Source organism: Lepidochelys olivacea (assembly GCF_965140295.1).
Source record: "Lepidochelys olivacea isolate rLepOli2 genome assembly, chromosome: 28".
NCBI lineage: Eukaryota > Metazoa > Chordata > Testudines > Cheloniidae > Lepidochelys > Lepidochelys olivacea.
In genome coordinates, this window is record NC_140438.1 from 5835911 (window position 1) to 5853726 (window position 17816).

A 17816-nucleotide genomic window follows, 5' to 3' on the forward strand; every position below is an offset into this window, starting at 1 on the left:
CCCCGCCACGGCCCTGGAGGAGCTCCCCCAGAGCTTCTCTGGTCTCTGAGTCGCAGTGGGGGCAGAACAGGGACGGCGCCGGGGGTGGAATGGGGGCAGGGCTGTGGGGTGGGGCAGAAAGGGTGGAAGGGGGAGGGGCTCCCCTTTCCCCATGACGCTGACTGAGCTCTCAGCCCCCCAGGGCCGCAGGGGGCTGAGAGTAACGAGTGGGGGCAGGGCCTCGGCCAGAAGGGGCAGGGCGGGGGGGGGGGGCTAGTCTCCCCCAGGGAAAGTGTCACCTGCCGCCCATGGTCCCTGGCAAACACAACCAGAACGGCACCGACTCCCCACCCACCCTGCAGCACGGATTGTCCCCCAGGAAGCCCCCCCCGTCCCTGGGGCAAAAGGGCACAGATTTGGTGGTCCACACGCCCCCAGAAACCAACACCCCCAGATCCCCATTAAAACAACTTTATTTTAAAAAAAACCCCCAAAACACACACACCCCCTCATGAAGCTCGGCGTTTAAAACCAACGGCATAAAAACAAGCCCCCTAAAAAGACCCCCCCGCAGCTAGCGGGCAGCGGGCTCCTGGCCGAGGCGTTGGCATGGCCCCTCCAGGACGCCGCTGAAGACCTCGTAGCGGTGATTCAGATCTTGGCGGCCGTGGATGCGGTACCGGGTCCCCAAGGCCCCGTGCGGGGCGGACACGCCGTAAAAGACCCGCTGGATTCTGGAGTGGACCAGGGCCATGGCACACATGGCACAGGGCTCCCGGGTCAGGTACAGGTCGTAACCGGTGCAGATGTAGGGGAGCCCGTTGCCAGGTTGAGGGCGCCCGTCCCGGGGCAGGAAGGAGCAGGCGGGATAGTCCTGGTAGTTGTAGGTCCCTCCGCCCTGGCCGCAGGCAACCAGGTCGATGCAGACCATGGTGGCGTGGAGCAGCGGGTGGAGGCCGTTCCGGCAGTCGTGCCCCACCGCCAGGACCCGCCCCGTGGCCGGGTCGACCACGGCGGCGCCCGCCGGCACCATCCCCAGCTCCGCCCCCCGGCACGCAGCACGGACGGCGTGCCCCATGTGAGCTTCCATGGCCGCCTTGTCCTGGGGCGTGAAGAGCCGCCCGGCCAGAGCCCGGCTGGTCCGCTTGTTCTCGTGGAAGGCCGTGGGCCAGTGCCGGGCGGCCTCCTCGAACTGGGGCCGGGTGAGGGGGGCCCGTGCCGGCACCCGCACCAGGAAGGGCTCTCCCAGGCCACGGAGGTCCACCCGCCCGTCCGGGAGCAGCTCCGCCAGGGTCGGCGAGGCGTCCGGCGAGGGGCCGGCCAGGCAGAGGAGCACCTCCAGCGGCCGAGTGCCCCCCGGCGCCCGCACGCGCTTCAGGTGGGGGAGCGCCGTCAGGGGGCACGCGGCCGACAGCTCCCGCACCAGGCGGGACGTCTCGGTCCTGAGCAGCACGGGGGCGGCGTAGGCCGGGGTCAGCTCGACCTCCTGCGACTCCAGCTCGGGCAGGACCAGCAACGCCTCCCACGGGGGGTCCTCTGGCGCCTCCATCTTCCTGCGCTTGCAGTCCGGCTCCATCGCCCCACGGCCCGCTGGGGAGAGAGGGGAGGAGTTGGGGGGCGTGGACACCGGGCTGCAGGGCCCCCAGCGCCGTATCCCGGGCCAGCCCCTCACTGCAGCCCGGGCCCCAGGATCCAGCCCCACACTCATTCCTCAGGATCAGCCCCTAAACCTGGCCCTCCAGTGCTCCTGATTCAGGGTCGTGAGCAGGGGGCTTCTCCCCCCATCTCCTTCTCCTGGGACTCCCAGTCCCACAGACCCCCCCAGTTCCCCTTCCACACTTGGGGGAAGTCCGCAGCCCCAGAGATCCCACCCCCACTTTCAATGTAGATCTCCCAATGACTCCCCTCCACAAAAGGGGCTTTCCAGTGACCTCATCCTAGCCCCACAGGCCCCCCCCCTCCCCCTCCGCCCCTTTCACATAGGGGGCTGTCCTCTCCTGGCCCCACTGACCCAGCCCCCTTCTCTTCTTTCCCCTCCCTCAGACCCACGCCCCTGCCCCCTAGATGTAGAGGGCTCCTCCTGAAAGCCCCAAACTTCCCCAAACTACACACCCCTTCCCCTGTGGGGGCAGGGGACTGTCTCTCCCCTCAAGGCCTCCCCACCCACCCCCATAGATGGGGGCTCTTCAGATACCTCAACTTCCTCCCCAGCCACCCCTGTCCCTCCTGGGGGGGGGGGGGGCTCATCTATGATCCCCCCTCCCTGGGAGGGACTCTCCCAATGAACCCCCCCGCCTTCTCCTTCATGGGGGGACTCCCCTCCCTCAGGCCCAATGATCCCATCCCAGGCACTCCCCACCCCCCATGCGGGGAGGCCCCTCAGGGACCTGCTCCCTGCCCCTTTCATGGGGGGGGGCTCCCCTCCTGCAATGACTCCCCTCCCCCTTCCCCACAACATGGGGGGTTTCCCCTCCCCCCACTAGGGGGCTCCCTGGGAAACCTCAACTTCCCCCTCCCAGCCCCCCAGAACCTCCTAGGATCTCCCCTCCCCCTCCAAGGACCCCTTGTCCCAGCCCTCACGGATCCTCCCCTCTCAGCCCCCCAGGATCTCCCCTCCCCCTCCAAGGACCCCTTGTCCCAGCCCTCCCAGCCCCCCAATACTCCCCATCCAAGGACCCCTTGTCCCAGCCCCCCCAGGGTCCACCCTCATCCCAGCCCCCCTTGTCCCAGACCCCCAGGGTCCCCCCTCCCAGCTCCCCAGGGTCCCCCCAGGGTCCCCCCTCCCAGCTCCCCAGGGTCCCCCCTCCAAGGACCCCTTGTCCCAGCCCCCCCAGGGTGCCCCCTCCCAGCCCCTCCCCCAAGGACCCCTTGTCCCAGCCCCCCCCAGGGTCCCCTCTCCCAGCCCCCCGCCTCCAAGGACCCCTTGTCCCAGCCCCCCCAGGGTCCCCCCTCCCAGCCCCCCCCTCCAAGGACCCCTTGTCCCAGCCCCCCCCAGGGTCCCCCCCCAGCACCCCCCTCCAAGGACCCCTTGTCCCAGCCCCCCCAGGGTCCCCCCTCCCAGCTCCCCAGGGTCCCCCCTCCAAGGACCCCTTGTCCCAGCCCCCCCAGGGTCCCCCCCCAGCACCCCCCTCCAAGGACCCCTTGTCCCAGCCCCCCCAGGGTCCCCCCTCCCAGCTCCCCAGGGTCCCCCCTCCAAGGACCCCTTGTCCCAGCCCCCCAGGGTCCCCCCCCAGCACCCCCCTCCAAGGACCCCTTGTCCCAGCCCCCCCAGGGTCCCCCCCCAACACCCCCCTCCAAGGACCCCTTGTCCCAGCCCCCCCAGGGTCCCCCCTCCCAGCTCCCCAGGGTCCCCCCTCCAAGGACCCCTTGTCCCAGCCCCCCCAGGGTCCCCCCCTTCCAAGGACCCTCTTTCCCCTCCCTCACCTGCCCCTCGCCCCCAGTCCCGGCCCCGCCCCCCTGCCCCGGTCCCTCGCGCCCATTGGCTCCCGGCGCCGCCCGTCTGCACAGCAGAGCATCCCGATTGGCCAACCGCGCCCGGCGGCGGGACGAGTGGGGGAGGGCCACGGCGGCCTGAGAGAGAGGGAGCGCGCGCGCGCGCGGGGCCGCGGTCCTCCGGGGCATAGAGAGCGGAGGCCAGCGCGCCCCCTCGCCCAGCGCCGCAGAGCCGGCGGGCGGGGCGAGCGGAGGAGCCGCGCCCGTACCATGGAGCCGGCCGGCCAGAGCGGAGGCGGCCACCATCGAGCGCGGCGGCCGGAAGGGCCCGGCGGAAGTGACGCCGCGGGCCGGAAGCGCGGCATGCGGAAGTGCAGGCCTGGCGCCGGAGCGCTGCCATGGAGCCCGGGCGGGGAGCCGGGCCGGGGCCGGGGCCGGGGCTGTGGCGCTGCGGGCGGCGGCTGCTCTGGGCCGCCTCCCTGCTCTGCGTCCTGCTGGACCTGCAGCTCCCAGGTAACCATGGCAACGCGCCGGAAGCGCCCCCTCCCGCCCGGCCACGCTTTAGCCCCGCCCCCTACGGCGGACCCAATAGCTCGCTTAGCCCCGCCCCTTTCTCCCTTGGCCCCGCCCCCTCGCCGCAGGCCAGTCCCCTGCTAGCCCCCCTGCGCTCTCCCTGCTGGCCCCGCCCCCTGGGCCGCTCGTGGCCCCGCCCCCTTTCTGGCCCCGCCCCCTGGGCCGCTCGTAGCCCCGCCCCCACCGGGGGGACCACCCCACGTCTTAGCCCCGCCCCCTCCCTGCTGGCCCCACCCTCTGGGCCGCTCGTAGCCCCGCCCCCACCGGGACGACCGCCGCACGTCTTAGCCCCGCCCCCTCCCATATGCCCCGCCCCTGAGCCGCTCGTAGCCCCGCCCCCACCAGGGCGACCACCCCACGTCTTAGCCCCGCCCCCTCCCTGCTGGCCCCGCCCCCCTGGGCCGCTCGTAGCCCCGCCCCCACCGGGACGACCGCCGCACGTCTTAGCCCCGCCCCCTCCCATATGCCCCGCCCCTGAGCCGCTCGTAGCCCCGCCCCCACCGGGGGGACCACCCCACGTCTTAGCCCCGCCCCCTCCCTGCTGGCCCCGCCCCCCTGGGCCGCTCGTAGCCCCGCCCCCACCGGGGCGACCGCGGCACGTCTTAGCCCCGCCCCCTCCCATATGCCCCGCCCCTGAGCCGCTCGTAGCCCCGCCCCCACCGGGGCGACCGCCGCACGTCTTAGCCCCGCCCCCTCCCTGCTGGCCCCGCCCCCTCCACCTTGATTCCACCCCTCCCTGCTCTCCCTTGCCCCCACCACCTACCAGCGGCTCTTTAGCTCCTCCCCTGGCTCCTCCCACCTGCTGCTGGCTCCGCCCCCTGGTGCTGCCCCCACCTGCAGAGAAGGGGAAGCCGGTGTGAAAAATCCGGGAGGGGGGTGATAGGTGCCTACAAAAGCCAAAGCCCCCAGTATGGAGACTGTCCCTATCCAATCGGGACAGCTGGTCACCCTCGGGAAGCCAAACGCGGATGCCCCCCCAATTGTCAGGGAAAGGGCAGGGCCTGGAGAGTGGGGTGGGGTGGGGTGGGGAGGAAGGGGGTCAGGAGAAAGGGGGTGGAGAAGGTGAGGGGGGTTACAAGGCCGGAGACGGAGAGGGTAGGGTTAGGAGAGTGGGGGTGGTGCTGGTGGGGAAGTGGGTGGGGTTGGAAACATGGGGGGGGTTGTGTGGCGGGGGCAGGAGAGTGGGGGGTGGCTAGTGGGGAAGGAAAGTGGGGGTGGGGTTGTGTGGGAGGGGAGAGGGGCAGGAGAGTGGGGGTGGTGCTGGTGGGGAAGTGGGTGGGGTTGGAAACATGGGGGGGGGTTGTGTGGCGGGGGCAGGAGAGTGGGGGGTGGCTAGTGGGGAAGGAAAGTGGGGGTGGGGTTGTGCGGGAGGGGAGAGGGGCAGGAGAGTGGGGGTGGGGCTGGTGAGGAAGGCGAAGGGTCCCAAGACTGGGGGAGGTCAGGAGAGGGTGGATGAGCGACGGGGTGGGAAGGTGGCATCAAGGCAGGCAGGAAGGGGGCAAGACCATGAGAGTGGAGACTAGTGTAGAACGGGATGGAGCTATGGGGGGGAACTGGGCTGGGTGTGACAGGGCGGGGCCAGGAGAGTGGGGGCGGGGCTAATAGAAAGGGGGCGTGGCCAGGAACTTGGGGCGCGGGGCTAGCAGGAAATGGGCGGTTTTATGCTGCCTCGGGAAGGGGTGGAAGTGTCTCCACTGCGGGGTTTCAAAAGGAGGCTGGGGAGCCACGTGTCTGGGATGGTTTAGACACCACAGATCCTGCTTCTTGGGAGAGCGTGTGACTAGGGGACCCTGTGAATGCTAGAGTGGGGGAGACGGGGATTTCAATGGGGCCCCCAGCCCTGACTCCCCTCTAACCAGTGAAGGTGAGACACCTTGTCCCCTACAGGTTTGCTGGCCTCCGGGCAGGCCGAGATCGAGAACCACCTGGAAATGGGGCGCAAGCTGCTGGCGGCCGGACAGCTGGCCGAGGCACTGTCTCATTACCACTCCGCCGTCGGTAAGTACGCGCGGTGGTGGGGAAAGGAGGGGATGTCACCAGCTAGCCAGGGAGCGCGTCGGACCAGAGCCACACTAGCCTCCTCCACGCTCCCGGCTGCGTCAGGCGGGCACGGGGCATCGGGGGTGCCCAGGGGACAGTGGGCAGGAACTCAGCGCCAGGGCGGGGCGTTTGGCACAGAAGGACCTGCTGGGGAGAGCTGTGGGGCATTCAGGTTGGCAGGAAGTGGGTAGTGAAATAGGATGGTTCACACGGGTGGAGGAGCGATCCGAGGTCCATGTAGCCGGTGTACCGTCTCCAACGCCGCGTGCTTTGGAGGAAGATGTAAGAACCCCGCAAGACCAGGTAGGGTAAAAGTTGTCCCCACCTCAGCTCTCAGCCTGGTCTCGAACAGAGATCGGCTTAAGTCCTGGAGCACTCTGTTCAATATCCCTTCCCAAATTGGATGTCGTTAACGATGATCACTGGCTACTCCAGCCCGCCGTAGAAAAGGCCCATCCCTTTGTGATTCTCGTTAATCCTTGCCCCAACGACTTCCCGAGGCCGGGAGTTCTGTGTCCTTTGATCAGGTTTTGAATTCCCCACCTTTTGATCCTGTGTTCTCATGTTCTGAGGACAGAGGCAAGGAGAACAAAGCTGGGCGGGGCTAGGAGATGGGGGGCGGGGCCAGGACTCCAGTAATATATTCTCCCCCCTGCAGAAGGCGACCCCAAGAATTACCTCACCTATTACAAGAGAGCGACCATCTACTTGGCCATGGGCAAGTTCCGCTCGGCGCTACCCGACCTGTCGAAGGCCATTGAGCTCAAGCCGGACTTCCTGGCCGTAAGTCCCACCCACTGTTCCCACTTCTGGCTCGCAGGGATATTAACTAATGGTAGATTACTTTTGCTGCCCCGTGCAGAGCGATGGAGGGGCCGCTGCCCTCCTGGGGGACGTGGCCGTGTCCCTTTTGAACCGGAGAATGCTTGGCCCTCCAAGGACGTTGTCACTTCTCCATGCGGAATAGCCCCCCTGGCTGCTGATCTGTTCCAGGCAGAGCTGGTCGGGAATTGCTCAATGGAGAATTTGTTTTGGTCCGAAAAAGCTGATTGGTTCTCAGCAGACAGAAAGTCACCCCAGGGTCAGGTCCCCGTTCCCATATCCCAGGCGAGTGGTCTCCCTGAAGGAATACTGACGTACTTACACAAAGAAGGGAGAGTGGCTCTCCCCTGGGGGTCACAGTGCTCCACTCGGGGGTGGGAGACCCAGATTCGTAGATCCCAAGGCCGGAAAGGACCTCTCTGATCATCTAGTCTGACCGCCGGTGTAATAAACACCAGAGAACTGCCCCAAAATGCTTCCGGGTTGAACTGCAGCAGCTTTCGTCGAGAAACATCCGATCGTGATTTAAACACGGCCGGGGTGGTCACTCTTCAAACACAGTAACCCTCACTGTGAAAAAAGTACGCCTTATTTTCCGTTTGAATTTGTCCAGCTTCACTATCCAGCCATCGGAGTTGGCTAGACCTTTTTCTCCTCGATGGAAGAGCCAGCTGTTCTCGCGTTCCTGTTCTCCACATTGGTGCCTATAAACTGTGATCAAGTCACCCCTTCATCTTCTCTTTATCAAGCTAAACAGATCAATCTCCCGCCGTCTCTCATTCTCAGGCATATTTCCCAATCTTTGAATCAAATTGTCCACGTCCTTCGGGAGTTGTGGAACCCTGCAGCTGGACACAGGATACCAGCAGCAATGGTCACCGAATACAGAGATAACATTACCCACGTGCTCCTACTCGAGATTCCCCTCTCGAATCTTTGGGCCGAAAACCGTGCAGATCGGGGACTCGAACCCAGGTCTCCCCCATCCCCTGCAATAGCTCTAACCACTAGGCATTGGCTATTCTGGGCTCTCTCTCTCTCTCTTTCTGCCTGAGCTCAGACACAGCGGTTCAGAATGATTCGCTGCCAGCTCTGAGCTGCCAAAGCTGGTTCAAAACCGGCTCAGCTGGATGCGTGTTGACACAAAGATGTAAATAGAATTGCCGTTCTCCTTTTGTGGCCAAAACAAGGTAGTTAAGGCGCATGACTGAGAGAGCTCGGTGGATTCGCCCGACTGCCTCCCAGCTAGGCCTGAGGCCAGTCCCGGCCTTTTTCTGCGCCTCAGTTTCCCTCTCTGGGGCTAATGACAAGCCCCGTCCGGGATTAACCAGGGTCTGTGAACTGCTTTGGTATGCTGGAAGTGCAACAGGGAGCGCCAGCAAAAATTTACAAATCATATTGGTCCTGAAAATCTGGCTGCCTATTCTTCTTCTCCCTCACGGCACTGAGTCTTAGGGCCCAGGGCAATCGATTTGGGCGGCAGGCCTAAAAGTTGCAGGGCAGACGTGCAGGACCTGAGAGCCAGGGCTCCAGCCTAACCCCGAGTGTCTACACTCCAGTGTTGAGCCCCGTGAGTCAGCTGACCTGGGCTGTGCCGTGGGTCATTGATTGCAGCGTACATGGACCCTGCGAGAAAGTGGCTGGTTCTGATTTAAAAAGTCACTTCAGCCAGATTTCTTTCTTTATTTTTTTTAAAGGTAAGAATGTCCCTAAAAACCTAGCTCTCGGGTTCTCAAACTGGGGGTCACGAGGCTATTACAGGGAGGTTGCGAGTTGCCAGGGCCATGCGTGTTTGGCCTCCGGCTGCCAGCCACATGTGGGGCTGCCAGCCTGAGCCCTTCCGAGCTGGGTGATCGGAGAGCAGCAGCTGCTTGCCAGGCGCCCAGCCCTAAAGGCAGCACCAACCCCCAACAGCAACGCAGAAGTAAGGGTGGCATAGTACGGCGGGAGTGGGGTCTTCACAGCCTGAAATATTTTCAAAGGGAGTCCCAGCAAAAAAAAAATTTTGAGAACCCCTGCCACATCACCCTGTGCCTCAGTTTCCCCAACCTGTAAAACAGGGCAATGACGCTGAATCTCCTTTGGTACGTGCTCTGAGCTCCACAGATGAAAAGCGCTAGGTCTGAAACGTTAGATAGCCTTGACTTTTCCATGCCACGTAGGCTCATCCCCCGGATGCTTTAGGAAACCTCCCCCAGGAACTGAACTTTGCACATCCGTTGTGGTGGCCATTAAGGCCCCGATTCGGCGACGCACTTCAGCGAGAGTGCTGCCTTTTGCAACTGACCGGGCTTAAGCTTTAGGGACTTTGCCTCCATCGACGGCACCGATTTGAATCTGCCGTTGCCGGAGTCTCTCACCCTGGGAATCTGCTCTCTCTCTCTCTCCTCTCCAGGCCAGGCTGCAGAGGGGCAGCATTCTCCTGAAGCAGGGCAACACGGAGCAGGCCAAGCAGGACTTTGAAGCTGTGGTGAGTGCCAGGAGAAGGGACCCCTCGTGAGAGGCGTGGGAATGGAACCTCTTGGAGTAGGGGGGTCAGCGACTGGAGCCCAAGGCGGCTCTGCCGGATCTCAGCAATTGTCCTGGCTTTGCTGCTTTGCGTTGGATAACATCGCCCTTCCCTGCCGTGGCATCCCCACTCACCCTCCTGTGCGGTCGGTCCGAGCACAGCTGGGAAGATGTTCTCTGCGCTGGGGGTCGCGGGTCCAGCTGGCTGCCTTTCTGTCCCCGAAGGGCACTGGCTGGGGGACCCTCCCCGTTTGTCGAAGGGCTCCCTCTAGGCCTCTGCCAATCCTTGTTGGTTTTTTCCCCCCTCTGCTTCCCCCTTCCCGCCCCCGCAGCTGCAGAGCGATCCCAGCCACAAGGAGGCTCAGAGCCAGCTAGCCAGACTCACCGAGCTGGAAGTGTCCATGCAGGAGGCCCGGGCAGCCTATCAGAGGACAGACTACGCGGGAGCCATCCGCATCCTGGAGCGAGCTGTCGAGGTATCTGTCAGGAGAGGGGGTTGTCCCCCTCCGCGGGGATCACGCCGTCTCTGAGAGCAGGGGAGAGCATCTCTCAGTCTCACAGGGACGCTGCCGGCCCGAGCTGTTCAGCCAAGCTGCTGTGACCAGTGGTCCTTCGTAACCTGTTTGGGCTTGTAACGATGCTGGTTCTGGCAGAAGTGCCAATTCAGGGCAAATGGCTTAGCTGGGCAGTTACAGCCCCAGGCTGGGGTTTCTGGGCACACCAAGGCAAAGACAACCAGCCAGCCAGAGAGGACTTTGGTTTTACCCCACCGGCTAACCACAAATCACACAAGCAATTCCCTTAGACACTCCAGTTTCCCAGTATCCCCACCAGTGCCCCTCATTATGGGGACAAATGGTTATGAAAACCAATACCCCAGTAAAAGAAAAAAGGTTCCCTCGATCCCAGAGGACCAAGCCCCAGACCCAGGTCAATGTACAAATCAGATCTTACCCACAAATCACGCTGTGGCCAATCCTTTAGAATCTAAAATCTAAAGGTTCATTCATAAAAGGAAAAAGATAGAGATGAGAGCCAGAATTGGTTACATGGACTCAATGACAGACAGTAATGGCCAAGTTCTTGGTTCAGGCTTGTAGAAGTGATGGAATAAACGGCAGGTTCAAATCCCGTCTCTGGAGAACATCTCCACCTGGGATGGGTCTTTCAGTCCTTGGTTCAGAGCTTCCGTCTGTAGCAAAGGCCCTCCAGAGGTCGGAAGCAGGATTGAAGACCAGATGGGGGAGCTGCAGCAGCTCTTCATAGTCTCTTGCCATGTGGTCTGTCTTTCTTTGTCCCAAAGACAAGCTGTCCAGCCCATGGCCTGGAAACATCTCAGAGTTCTGTCCATAGGCAGGTCCCTGCCTGCCTGGCTGAGTCCCCAGGCGTGTCTGCCTTCTCTCAATGGGTCACTCGTATAGCTGATGGTCCTTAATGGGCCGTCCAGCAGGCTAGGCCGAGCTGACACCAACTTGTCTGGGGTGTCCCCCAGAAGCACAGCACAAATTTGAAATACAGACAGTATAGAGCCAATATTCATAACTTCAACTACAAAAATGATACCTACATATAGACAGCATAATCCTGACCAGCCAGCCATCACCTTGTCTTAGACACCTCATCTGACTCCCTTTATATAAGATTTGGTGCCATTACAGGACCTTGGTTGCAACAATGTTCTGTATGGTCCCAGGTTATGCCAATAATGTCACAGGGCTACACCCCCCCCATGCTGCACTCTCAGGGCAGGAAGGCAGGTGCATCATGGACGTTTGTCGTTCAGCAGCCTCCGGTCCCCACACAACCCACTTCACCTCTGTAAGCCAGGGCTCCCCGGCTGGACTACATCTCCCATGATGCACAGCCACGGACTCCCATGATGCATCCCCTCACGCTCCGTGATATCTGCCCCGGGAGCCTGGTCTGTAGAAGTGAGCGGGAACATAAATCACTCAAACTACATCTCCCGTGGTCCATGGCGCTCTTCCTCTTGGAGAGGGAAGGGGGGGGGGGCATGTTGGGAGTCCCTGGCTGCGGTGCATCATGGGAGATGTGGTCCAGCCAGGAAGCCTGGCCCGGAGCAGAGAATGGGGAGATGAGGCACCCGACTTACAATTCCCCGGGGCAATGCGGCAGCATTTCCAATTGCAGCTCCAGATTCAGTGCCACGTCTGCTTACAGCAGCCTGGGCTGGCTGAGGCCTTGCGCCGGAGCTTGGAGCAGTGGAGGAACACCCGGGTTAGGGGTGCAGCAAGGTTAGGGGACGGGGGGGTGGCCGAGGCTAGGAGAATCGGGTGTTGAGCTTGGAAGTACGAATGTGAAACCATAGAGATCTTCGCTTCCCCTGCCGCCGCCTTAAAAAGCCAGAGGGATCTTGAACAAAGGAGCTGGCGGTGGGTCCCCCTGAACCTTGCCTCAGTTTCCCCTCTCTGGTGGAAGCCGGCGCACCATAAAGCCCCCTTTCCTAGGGTGCATTTATCGTTGAAAATGCAGGTCGCCGTCACTCCGGGCGGGGTCCAGCCCCCTCCTCGGGCCAATGCTGGTTCGCACCCGGCACCTCGCCTCACCTTTCTCGTTTGCTTCCTTGGGCGCAGATCTCCCCGTGGGCCCCCGAGGCCAAGGAGCTGCGCGCCGAGTGCTATCTCCTGCTGGGCGACTACGGCAAGGCCATCCTGGACCTGAAACCCACCACCAAGCTCCGCGCCGACAACCGGGCAGCTTTCCTTAAGCTCAGCCAGCTCTACTACGGCCTGGGGGAGCACGAGGAGGCCCTGGCGTGAGTTGGGGGGGCACCAGGCGCTGCTGGCAGGGGTGCGGGATGTCTGGGGGGGGTGGACACGGAACCTCCCCCCACCAGGCCACCTTGAATCCCTGCCCTGGAGGTGCCAGGCTTTGACTCCGAGCCCCGCCCGTGTGCGCTGGGATCTTGGGGGGTGGGGGACCCCCCGCATCTCCAAGACAACCCCGCCCCACCTATACCCCTCTCTCCGCTCCCCAGGCAGGTGCGTGAATGTCTCAAGCTGGATCAGGACGACAAGGCGTGCTTTGCCCACTACAAGCAGGTCAAGAAGCTCTCCAAGCAGCTGGAGTCGGCCGAGGAGCACATCCAAGCGCAGAGGTGACGGCCGTGCCCCCTCGCTCTCTGCCACCCGCTTCCCATAAAGCCGGGGGCCATGAGAGGCTGGGTCCCCCCAGCCGGGTGTGCCGTGGCACTCGTAGGCCTCTAGGGGGCATGCTGGGAGTAGTGGAGGGGCTGAGATGCAGCCGCCTCTGGGGTGGGACATGGGGGGCTCTTTATACAGGGATCCCCTGCCCAGCTCTGAGATGCAGCCATCTGTGGAGTGGGGCGCGAGGGCTGGTTAAACCGGAGTCCTGGGGGCAGGCGGGTATTCTGGGATCTCTTCCACTGCCCCTTTCCCCTGGAAGCCTCGCCAGGCTCGAGGTCTGGCGTGTTTTGGGTGCTCCAGAGTCGTCTGCTGGTGCCAGCCCTGAGTTTGGCCCCTTTTGCCCGTTGGAGCCCCGCCGGCGGGTGACATGTGCCGTTCCTGGGGACAGGTACGAGGAAGCCATCGACAAGTACAAAGCGGCCATGAAGACGGAATCGCAAGTGGAACTTTACATCATCAGGGCCAAGGCCCGCATCTGTCACTGCCTCTCCAAGGTGAGCCCGGCCTCGCGCCAGCATCCGCCCTGCACGCTGCTAGGAGAGCCGGTAGGAGACACACACAACGGGGTTGGGACGGCCGTACATACGCAGACTCCTCGCCCAGTGCTGGGATGCAGCCACCTCTGGGGTGGGGCGCTGGGGCTGTGTACACACGGATTCCTCTTCCCTTCCTGGGATGCAGCCACCTCTGGGGTGTGGCGCTGGGGCTGTGTATACACAGATTCCTTTTCCCTTGCTGGGATGCAGCCACCTCTGGGGTGGGGCGCTGGGGCTGTGTACACACGGATTCCTCGCCCGGTGCTGAGATGCGGCTACCTCTGCGGTGTGGCGCTGGGGCTGTGTATACACAGATTCCTTTTCCCTTGCCGACATGCGGCCACCTCTGGGGTGGGGCGCTGGGGCTGTGTACACACGGATTCCTCTTCCCTTGCTGGGATGCAGCCACCTCTGGGGTGGGGCGCTGGGGCTGTGTACACACGGATTCCTCGCCCGGTGCTGAGATTCAGCCACCTCTGGGGTGGGGCACTGGGGCTGTGTACACACGGATTCCTCGCCCGGTGCTGAGATGCGGCTACCTCTGGGGTGGGGCGCTGGGGCTGTGTACACACGGATTCCTCGCCCGGTGCTGAGATGCGGCTACCTCTGGGGTGGGGCGCTGGGGCTGTGTACACACGGATTCCTCGCCCGGTGGTGAGATGCGGCTACCTCTGGGGTGGGGCGCTGGGGCTGTGTACACACGGATTCCTCGCCTGGTGCTGAGATGCGGCCACCTCTGGGGTGGGGCACTGGGGCTGTGTATACATGGATTCCTCGCCCGGTGCTGAGATGCGGCCACCTCTGGGGTGTGGCGCTGGGGCTGTGTACACACGGATTCCTCGCCCGGTGCTGAGATGCGGCCACCTCTGGGGTGGGGCGCTGGGGCTGTGTACACATGGATTCCTCGCCCGGTGCTGAGATGCGGCCACCTCTGGGGTGGGGCGCTGGGGCTGTGTACACATGGATTCCTCGCCCGGTGCTGAGATGCGGCCACCTCTGGGGTGGGGCACTGGGGCTGTGTACACACGGATTCCTCGCCCGGTGCTGAGATGCGGCCACCTCTGGGGTGGGGCGCTGGGGCTGTGTACACATGGATTCCTCACCCGGTGCTGAGATGCGGCCACCTCTGGGGTGGGGCGCTGGGGCTGTGTATACACGGATTCCTCTTCCCTTGCTGGGATGCAGCCACCTCTGGGGTGGGGAGCTGGGGCTGTGTACACACGGATTCCTCGCCCGGTGCTGAGATGCGGCCACCTCTGGGGTGGGGCGCAGGGGCTGTGTACACACGGATTCCTCGCCCGGTGCCGAGATGCGGCCACCTCTGGGGTGTGGCGCTGGGGCTGTGTACACACGGATTCCTTTTTCCTTGCCGAGATGCGGCCACTTCTGGGGTGGGGCACTGGGGCTGTGTATACACGGATTCCTCTTCCCTTGCTGGGATGCGGCCACCTCTGGGGTGGGGCGCTGGGGCTGTGTACACACGGATTCTTCGCCCTGTGCTGAGATACGCCCACCTCTGGGGTGGGGCGCTGGGGCTGTGTACACACGGATTCCTCTTCCCTTGCCGAGATGCGGCCACTTCTGGGGTGGGGCGCTGGGGCTGTGTATACACGGATTCCTCTTCCCTTGCTGGGATGCAGCCACCTCTGGGGTGGGGCGCTGGGGCTGTGTACACACGGATTCCTCTTCCCTTGCCGAGATGCGGCCACTTCTGGGGTGGGGCGCTGGGGCTGTGTACACACAGATTCCTCTTCCCTTGCTGGGATGCAGCCACCTCTGGGGTGTGGCGCTGGGGCTGTGTAAACACGGATTCCTCGCCCGGTGCTCAGATGCGGCTACCTCTGGGGTGGGGCGCAGGGGCTGTGTACACACGGATTCCTCGCCCGGTGCTGAGATGCGGCCACCTCTGGGGTGGGGCGCTGGGGCTGTGTACACACGGATTCCTCTTCCCTTGCCGAGATGCGGCCACTTCTGGGGTGGGGCGCTGGGGCTGTGTACACACGGATTCCTCGCCCGGTACTGAGATGCGGCCACTTCTGGGGTGGGGCGCAGGGGCTGTGTACACACGGATTCCTCGCCCGGTGCTGAGATGCGGCCACCTCTGGGGTGGGGCGCTGGGGCTGTGTACACACAGATTCCTCTTCCCTTGCCGAGATGCGGCCACTTCTGGGGTGGGGCGCTAGGCTGTGTATACACGGATTCCTCTTCCCTTGCTGGGATGCAGCCACCTCTGGGGTGGGGCGCTGGGGCTGTCTACACACGGATTCCTCGCCCGGTGCTGAGATGCGGCCACCTCTGGGGTGGGGCGCTTGGGCTGTGTATACACAGATTCCTTTTCCCTTGCCGAGATGCGGCCACTTCTGGGGTGGGGCGCTGGTGCTGTGTACACACGGATTCCTCGCCTAGTGCTGAGATGCGGCCACCTCTGGGGTGGGGCGCTGGGGCAGTGTACACACGGATTCCTCGCCCGGTGCTGAGATGCAGCCACCTCTGGGGTGGGGCACTGGGGCTGTGTACACACGGATTCCTCGCCCGGTGCTGGGATGCAGCCACCTCTGGGGTGGGGCGCTGGGGCTCTGTACACACGGATTCTTCGCCCGGTGCTGAGATGCGGCCACCTCTGGGGTGGGGCTCTGGGGCTGTGTACACACGGATTCTTCGCCCGGTGCTGAGATGCAGCCACCTCTGGGGTGGGGCGCTGGGGCTGTGTACACACGGATTCCTCACCCGGTGCTGAGATGCAGCCACCTCTGGGGTGGGGCGCTGGGGCTGTATATACACGGATTCCTCGCCCGGTGCTGAGATGCAGCCACCTCTGGAGTGGGGCGCTGGGGCTGTGTACACACGGATTCCTCGCCCGGTGCTGAGATGCAGCCACCTCTGGGGTGGGGCGCTGGGGCTGTCTACACACGGATTCCTCGCCCGGTGCTGAGATGCGGCCACCTCTGGGGTGGGGCGCTTGGGCTGTGTATACACAGATTCCTTTTCCCTTGCCGAGATGCGGCCACTTCTGGGGTGGGGCGCTGGTGCTGTGTACACACGGATTCCTCGCCTAGTGCTGAGATGCGGCCACCTCTGGGGTGGGGCGCTGGGGCAGTGTACACACGGATTCCTCGCCCGGTGCTGAGATGCAGCCACCTCTGGGGTGGGGCACTGGGGCTGTGTACACACGGATTCCTCGCCCGGTGCTGGGATGCAGCCACCTCTGGGGTGGGGCGCTGGGGCTCTGTACACACGGATTCTTCGCCCGGTGCTGAGATGCGGCCACCTCTGGGGTGGGGCTCTGGGGCTGTGTACACACGGATTCTTCGCCCGGTGCTGAGATGCAGCCACCTCTGGGGTGGGGCGCTGGGGCTGTGTACACACGGATTCCTCACCCGGTGCTGAGATGCAGCCACCTCTGGGGTGGGGCGCTGGGGCTGTATATACACGGATTCCTCGCCCGGTGCTGAGATGCAGCCACCTCTGGAGTGGGGCGCTGGGGCTGTGTACACACGGATTCCTCGCCCGGTGCTGAGATGCAGCCACCTCTGGGGTGGGGCGCTGGGGCTGTCTACACACGGTTTCCTCGCCCGGTGCTGAGATGCGGCCACCTCTGGGGTGGGGCGCTGGGGCTGTGTATACACGGATTCCTCACCCGGTGCTGAGATGCGGCCACCTCTGGGGTGGGGCGCTGGGGCTGTGTACACACGGATTCCTCGCCCGGTGCCGAGATGCAGCCACCTCTGGGGTGTGGCGCTGGGGCTGTGTACACACGGATTCCTCACCCGGTGCTGAGATGCGGCCACCTCTGGGGTGGGGCGCTGGGGCTGTGTATACACAGATTCCTTTTCCCTTGCCGAGATGCGGCCACTTCTGGGGTGGGGCGCAGCGGCTGTGTACACACGGATTCATCGCCCGGTGCTGAGATGCAGCCACCTCTGGGGTGGGGCGCTGGGGCTGTGTACACACAGATTCCTCTTCCCTTGCTGGGATGCAGCCACCTCTGGGGTGGGGCGCTGGGGCTGTGTACACACGGATTCCTCTTCCCTTGCTGGGATGCGGCCACCTCTGGGGTGGGGCGCTGGGGCTGTGTACACACGGATTCCTCGCCCGGTGCTGAGATGCGGCCACCTCTGGGGTGGGGCGCTGGGGCTGTGTACACACGGATTCCTCTTCCCTTGCTGAGATGCGGCCACCTCTGGGGTGGGGCTCTGGGGCTGTGAACACATGGATTCCTCGCCCGGTGCTGGGATGCAGCCACCTCTGGGGTGGGGCGCTGGGGCTGTGTACACACGGATTCCTCGCCCGGTGCCGAGATGTGGCCACTTCTGGGGTGGGGCGCTAGGGCTGTGTACACACGGATTCCTCTTCCCTTGCTGGGATGCGGCCACCTCTGGGGTGGGGCGCTGGGGCTGTGTACACACGGATTCCTCGCCCGGTGCTGAGATGCGGCCACCTCTGGGGTGGGGCGCTGGGGCTGTGTACACACGGATTCCTTGCCGAGTGCTGAGATGCAGCCACCTCTGGGGTGGGGCGCTGGGGCTGTGTACACACGGATTCCTCACCCGGTGCTGAGATGCAGCCACCTCTGGGGTGGGGCGCTGGGGCTGTCTACACACGGTTTCCTCGCCCGGTGCTGAGATGCGGCCACCTCTGGGGTGTGGCGCTGGGGCTGTGTACACACGGATTCCTCACCCGGTGCTGAGATGCGGCCACCTCTGGGGTGGGGCGCTGGGGCTGTGTATACACAGATTCCTTTTCCCTTGCCGAGATGCGG

At 64.0% G+C, this 17816-nt stretch overlaps 2 protein-coding genes across 2 annotated transcripts in view; one reads left to right on the forward strand and one right to left on the reverse strand.

The window, feature by feature from the left end:
• Positions 1-441: 441 nt before the first annotated feature.
• Positions 442-3773, reverse strand: ADAT3 (adenosine deaminase tRNA specific 3). Its single transcript, XM_084616544.1, has 2 exons — positions 3681-3773; positions 442-1569 (listed from the first exon to the last, which is right to left on the reverse strand). Exons 1-2 carry the CDS (start codon positions 3715-3717, stop codon positions 554-556), a joined length of 1053 nt encoding a protein of 350 aa, XP_084472670.1. The 5' UTR covers positions 3718-3773; the 3' UTR covers positions 442-553.
• The window catches only part of LOC311514120 (dnaJ homolog subfamily C member 3-like), a 28311-nt gene continuing 14267 nt past the window's right edge, over positions 3773-17816 (forward strand). The window contains exons 1-8 of the mRNA XM_084616518.1: positions 3773-3924; positions 5872-5982; positions 6683-6807; positions 9242-9316; positions 9687-9830; positions 11949-12130; positions 12353-12472; positions 12910-13015. Coding sequence (XP_084472644.1) covers positions 3810-3924; positions 5872-5982; positions 6683-6807; positions 9242-9316; positions 9687-9830; positions 11949-12130; positions 12353-12472; positions 12910-13015 — 978 coding nt within the window. The 5' untranslated portion in view covers positions 3773-3809. The remainder of the gene's footprint in view (positions 3925-5871; positions 5983-6682; positions 6808-9241; positions 9317-9686; positions 9831-11948; positions 12131-12352; positions 12473-12909; positions 13016-17816) is intronic.

Excerpts from the sequence above, each read along its gene's own strand:
- ADAT3 (XM_084616544.1), bottom strand. The coding sequence starts at position 3,717 with ATGGTGGCCGCCTCCGCTCTGGCCGGCCGGCTCCATG. Across the intron at positions 1,570-3,680 it reads TCTGGCCGGCCGGCTCCATG|CGGGCCGTGGGGCGATGGAG; the intron begins GTACGGGCGCGG and ends CTCTCTCCCCAG.